Consider the following 6,382-nt stretch of genomic DNA (forward strand, 5'->3'; position numbering starts at 1 on the left):
GGGGCGGAAGCGGAGGCGCCAGGCGAAAGGCGAGCGATCGAAGGTCGGCGAGGAGGGTGTTGATGACGTCCCGATCCTGAGGGCGGCTAAGCGGCCGCCGAAGCTGCAAGTACCCACACATTTTAAAAATGGCGTCAGTAGCGCATCGTAGAGGCACTTTTTGGATGACAAGCTTATTGCGGACGGTCCACAGCGTCCAGGCGAGGACCCCAACGCATAACCAACGGATATGTCGGTGGCGAGGGGGGGAGGCATGGATCTCCGTGAGAAGGTCGGGGAAGTTGGAGTTGCACCACTGGCCACCAACCGTCTCGCGGAAACTGGACCAAAGAAACTGGGCCGCAGGACACGTGAAGAAGATGTGATTAGCATCCTCCGCCGTGCCGCACAAAGGGCAAAGCCCATCTCCGGGTCCGTTGCGCTTGAGGACTTCGACTCCGGAGGGGAGGCGGCCACGAATCCATTGCCAAAGGAAGATCCTAATCTTCAGTGGCAAGCGAATGTCCCAGATCAAACCGAAGGGCTCGGGAGCGGGCGAAGGCGCGATGCTTATTAATGGAGATCAAATTCAAGCAATGTGTTTTAGTGTTAAACAAATCAAATGGTACATGGCTGTGAGGGCATTAGGATGCGACCATGTGAATTTGTGCATTATCTATTGTAAGCTTGCAGGTTAACAAAGCTCGAGAACAACCAAAGACCCTTCGTCGTCTGCTCCGCTTCGTGCATTATCCTATGGAAAGTGTTCAAGTTCCAATTCACGGTAGTGGAGGCCACACAACCAAGTTTCCAGAATCGTGGGAGAAAGAATGATCGAATCATATTGATGAGAATTCCTCTTAAACCACCAGTCAGCCGCAGGTTAAGCTAGGGGTTTGATTTGATGAGCTTGTTCCCTACTGCCAAGTGCCAAGTCAGCAGCAGGCCCTGTAGTTTTTAGTTGATAAATTTGAGTCGTACAGTCTTTCGTATCGCGTCAATTAGAGATCTCTCAAACTACTACTCCCTCCGTCCGAAAATACTCGTTGGAGAGATGGATGGTTCTAGACGTATTTTTGTTTTAGATGCATCCATTTTCATCCATTTCTATGACAAGTATTTCCGGACAGAGGGAGTATTTGTAATTGAAGAGAGAATTTCGCTATTTATCATATCTGTCTTCATGTCCATAATGTGTTGCTAGTCTGCAAAGATGATTCAGCGTTATTTTTTCCCCCTTGTGATGAGATAAAAATCTGCCCAATCGAGAACTGGCTTTTGTCTGGCGACACGGGGGAAAGATCTCGTCCCCGTCCCCGTCCCCCGCGTCGCCCCCGTCTGGCGACACGGGGGAAAGACCTCGCCGCTGCTCGAAGCCGTGCCGCGCCCGAGGATGGTGACGGCGGGGCGGCCTCGTCCTCCTCCCCCCCGCCAGATCCCCGCCAATCCTCGATCTGGCCGGGGCCTCCTCCACCATCGCCCCCCTCCCGCGCCCCTACCGGTGGGCCAGCCGGCGAGGCTGCGGCGCGCCCGGAGCTGGTACCGGTGAGGTCTCGCCCCGCCCCCCGTCATGCCAGAGCGCCACCACCACCACCTCTTGGATCTGATCTGGCGCTCTGTGGTCGTGCACCTCCTCCAACTGCTGCGGTTCGTCTGCCCGTCTGATGCGGCGGCGCGGCCACGCCCGTGATCCTCCTCCCCGACCTGTCTCTTCTCCCCGTTTTGGTGGAGAAGGACGTTGCTTTTGGGCGTAGGTGGCTGGGCTGGCTGGGATTTGGTCCTGCCCCGGAGCAGACCACCCTTCGTCTCCGACGGCGCCTCCTCCGATCGGCGGTGTCGACCTCTGCGCGTGTTTGGTCATGGTGGTCTCTCTTGGCAGTCGGTCAGAGCTCTGCGGTGGATCCCCGTCGACATCACTCCGGTCCTGACGGCCATGAACCTGCGTTCTCCGGTGTCCGTGGCCTGTCAGCGCTATGCCGGTGTGGATTTTCGGCCTCGACGCTCCGGTAGCTGCGTCCCTTCCGGCTACTTTGGCTTGTCGGTGTTCCGGCGGCCACGTCCCTTGCAGCCCGGATCTGCGTCCCCTTCCGGTTCCTGGCTTGCTAGCGGCGTCGGCCACCACCATCTCCCCGCATCGGCTCTTTGTCTGCTGCCTTCCCGACCCCGTCCACCAACACGCCACGCCGGCTCCAAAGCTTGCGTTTTTCGGTGGTGGCAGGTGCAACCTCACCTTGCTCCCTTCTGTGGTGGCGGTCGTCTAGCGTGTTGACTTCTTCATCTTCGGATCCTCATCTGGACGCAATGGGATTGCACGAACTAAGCCCAGGAGAAATTCTTGCTCGGCTTGCCGATGCTGGCAGCGGCGGCACTTGTGGATGTTGTTTCCCTTCCTGAAGACACTGTCATGGCCTTTATCCGTGCCCCTCTTCGAGTATCGGGGGAAACCCTAGATCCGGTTCTCCGGATCGGATAGCGGCAACGTAACGATGTTGTTCCCCTTCTTGAAGGCGCTATCTTGCTAACTCGCGGCGTCCCCGGTGTTGGATTTGAAGATGTTTGACGCCTTGCTAGTTTGGCTTGCCTCCTTAGTTCTAGGCTTGGTGGGTTTAGTTGTGTCTTTTTCCTGTTCGGGTTGAGCATCCCTTGTCTCTCTGCTCTGGGTTCCATGCTCATTCCTTCTTGCGTTCATGTCATGTTTTGTAACCCTCCTCTGTACTCAATTCTCTTTCTTCTATCAATGAAATGATACACAAGCTTTGCGTATTCGCGAAAAAAAACACACCAGCTACGGCATATCAACTCTCGTCAACAGTTTCGTTCCTAAGCATAGAAGATTTCACTTAGTGATGAACCCGCCAACAAACACTGCGGGCACCCTTCTCCATCCCTAGCCCTGGCCTTGGGTTCAGAAAGTACAGGGTTGGGCTTCAGGAAGTGTGACACTCTAGAGATCAAAGAGACCTCATGTGCACCTGCATGTAATGTGACCTTGTAACACGTCGAACCTTATACAACTTACGGCTTGACATCTTATGAAGGGGAAGGAATGGGATATTAAAAATAGGCAGATTAGCTGTGAGCAAAAGCTTTTCTCCCAAGTTTATGAAATTCTCCAGGAACCATGAAATGCCCAGTGACCATAGAGAAATGACTACTGTACATGGTTTGCTAGACGAATTGCTACGCTAAAGCAAAGCACGAGTAACATTTGCTAATCATAAAACTATTGTTGCTCTTTCCACGCCCGGACCACGCTGGCAACCACCACCTCCCGACCCGAGCCTTGGACTTGAGCGTCGGCGAGAGGCGAGGCTCAGGCTGAGCACCTCTCGGCCTCCCCCTGTCCCCCTCCCTCTGCCACCGTGGTGTCCATGGCCGGCGTCGCAGGGTGTTCGACGAAATGGCCAAAGGTTACTTTTATCCCTTTTTCCTTGTCCTTTTCTTTTTTCTACAACGATAAGAAAAATATAGTTGAAATTTATATTTCATGCAAAAGGGGGTGTGAACTAGCAAAAGAAATTGAGTTCAGTTTAGAGGATCCGCTAGTTCACAGCATCCTAATAAACATAATTTTCTTGGGAGCCTCCCAATAAGTTGTTTTAGGGGGGTGAGTATTGGGAATGGGATAGAGATGCTCTGAAGTGGTTTGGTACCTTATGCAAAAGATGCGTTACAGAAAGAAGTTAATATAATGATGGAAATCAAACGATATGTTCATTACTTTTAGGCTACCAAGAAACATCACAGACAGTTACAATGTCAGGATTTCTGGCTGATCACAAACATCGACTGACATAAGGGATTATAATGTGGACATTATTGGGAAGCTACTGATGAATCAGGAAGTTGGAATTGCAGTGCTCTCTGAATGTTTAATAACAGGAGACACATGACAAAACAATATCCTTATTTATGGCACTTGCGTAAAACATCGAAGTGTAAATATTGGTGGAAATAGATACATATTTACCACCAATACTGCAGCTGTTAGATGCACGGTCTCACAATTAAACCCTGTAATTATCCTAGTTCTTCTTTGGGTATTCTCTTGCACCAAATATGGTTGATCCAACTCTGACATTTGTGCTGCCCATTTCAATCTGCATAAACGCACACAAAATAAAAGTACACACCATTAGACATTATTATTCAGTTTGTATACCTCTGAGTTATCTTCTTGTAACATGTTCCTTACCGCCTGCTCAAAATCGGCAGACATGCCCATTGACAGCTCGCACTGCTCTTCTGGTATTCCAAGTTCATTGCATACCTCCTTCCGGCAACTAGTCAATGCCTAAGCATTCAGCAAGCAGCATAAATTAGCCCTATGAAGCATATCAGTCCAATTAAGTTTGTGCTTCAGAATATACCTTGAAATTCTCTGGAGTTGAGGAGTAATCAAGCATTCCAATTGTCATCAAACCAGAAAATACAAGATTTGGGCAGCTCAACTTGACATGCTTTGCTAATCCCACACACCCTGAGGGATCTACTCCAAATTTTGCTGCAAAACAGTAACATGGTTTGAGGACCACATATCTCCAGTCTAGCATTGCTCAGACAGGTATAATATGCTGTCATCTAGCAAAGCTGATTACTTACGAACACCTAAAAATAGCTACAAAAAAAAAGTGCTGCGTACCAGTGTTCAAAATTAAAGACCAGAGGCTCTCACATTGAGAAATTGCATATCAAGCCAACATGTTCACAACTGTATTAAAAAGGACAATTAGAGTACCCACATTCTTCTCCACTTGTGTTGACTTGGACCAAGACCTTAAGAGGTTTTCTCCCCAAATCAGCTACCACCCGATCAAGACGATTTGCGATCTGAAAGAAAAACAAATATTACATTCAATCTCATTATAGATGCATGATAAAAAATCTGGTCTTGCAACAAGACGAATGTAATAGAGACACAAGCTTTGCATTTTCTTGAGAAAAAAAAAACAAGATAAGAATGCTGACACAATGCAAATTTTATTTCCAAGGCCTATTGGCGCAATAAAATATTATTACGAAAAATATGATACAAATAAAGCTAAATATAGACATGTTGATTGAACAATGGAAATAAACAACTTAACAAGTTCTATGAGGTCATCGATATGCATGAAGCCTGGGAAAGCATACTTTTTCTTGACCAAGCAAAATATGACCTTAAGAAGGCAACTACAGTGAAGTGATCATTGATGACTAAGTGCCTGGTGTAAGTATTTCCTAAAACTAGAAAAAACTGCAGTTGAATAAACCAGAAGACAACATAAACTGAGCATATACCTTCTCATCGTCTACGCTCTCAACCATGTCAAGATTTGGTACACCAGCTGTAGGTTAAGAAAAGAAGAGAAACATTAGCTCAATAGCAAGCAATAAAGTAGAGAAGATATCAGGTATGAACACATTTAAGTAAAAGAGGAATATCTCTAAAAAAGTTAGATGAAAACAGGAGCTCTGTCATTCATTAAAAAGGAAAAGAGTTTACAAACAGAGCTTGCACACAGCAATACAAAACCAACCAACCAATCATTCCAGAATAAAGTAACTAACACTTAACTGTGTCTTAAGCTAAAACACCAGACTGATCCTATGACAACAAAAATCACACCAACACCAAACCACATCGTGCAAATACTCCTAATTTATTGCATATGTTTGCTATCTAAAAACAAGCGTAGTATGAGTAATATATAAAAATTTATGTAGCAGCGTCAAAACCTAAGCAACACTTGTCTCTGCCAGAATATCAAAACAAGAATGCAGACAGTAACCTAGGAGGGCTTTGGCTTTGTTGCTCTGCAGGTTCCCAATGAAGTGCCACTCAATATCCTCTGGAAGCTGCAACAAGAAGAACACGTTGTTAGACAACTACATGACTGATAAGAATTAGGTCACTGGTCTGACAGACTACCAAACATAGTGCTCAAGCCCTGCACCAGGCAAGTATATCCATTTAAATGTTTGAAACACTTCCGAAATCCTTAAGAGTGGAAAGCTGTTGGGGAAATACGGCCACATCATAGAATGATTGGTTATACAAAAGCAATGTCTGATGTTCCATATACACCTCTACACAGGATAATTTTGTACCCTCTGGTACGAACCAAGCTTCATGCGAGAGAGGACAGCAAACAAAGTGAATATGAACGTTCGGATGATCCTCGTATTTTTTTCGGCTTCTTTGAATCACAGTAATTTTGGAGTTCAATTCTTATGAAAATTTTCCTATAGATTTGGGTGTTTGATTTTTAGGATTAGAAACCATATAATTTCTACCATGGAGCACTTTGTATTTCCAATATAATATCAATTAAGTTTAAACTGTTGGCGAAATTCCTATGTTTTTGGTATGGCCTGATTCATTTGTGCTCTACAAGGCCGTATGAAGAATGAGCACATATTG

General features: G+C 46.6%; 1 protein-coding gene across 1 annotated transcript in view; it reads right to left on the reverse strand.

Moving 5' to 3' along the window:
- Nucleotides 1-3,668: 3,668 nt before the first annotated feature.
- Nucleotides 3,669-6,382, reverse strand: part of LOC119326074 (pyridoxal phosphate homeostasis protein-like) — a 3,322-nt gene continuing 608 nt past the window's right edge. The window contains exons 2-7 of the mRNA XM_037599776.1: nucleotides 5,751-5,817; nucleotides 5,260-5,306; nucleotides 4,722-4,809; nucleotides 4,350-4,483; nucleotides 4,175-4,273; nucleotides 3,669-4,079 (exon numbers count right to left, since the gene is read on the reverse strand). Coding sequence (XP_037455673.1) covers nucleotides 4,005-4,079; nucleotides 4,175-4,273; nucleotides 4,350-4,483; nucleotides 4,722-4,809; nucleotides 5,260-5,306; nucleotides 5,751-5,817 — 510 coding nt within the window. The 3' untranslated portion in view covers nucleotides 3,669-4,004. The remainder of the gene's footprint in view (nucleotides 4,080-4,174; nucleotides 4,274-4,349; nucleotides 4,484-4,721; nucleotides 4,810-5,259; nucleotides 5,307-5,750; nucleotides 5,818-6,382) is intronic.

The sequence above is a fragment of the Triticum dicoccoides genome, chromosome 1B (assembly GCF_002162155.2).
Source record: "Triticum dicoccoides isolate Atlit2015 ecotype Zavitan chromosome 1B, WEW_v2.0, whole genome shotgun sequence".
In the NCBI taxonomy this organism is placed as follows: domain Eukaryota; kingdom Viridiplantae; phylum Streptophyta; class Magnoliopsida; order Poales; family Poaceae; genus Triticum; species Triticum dicoccoides.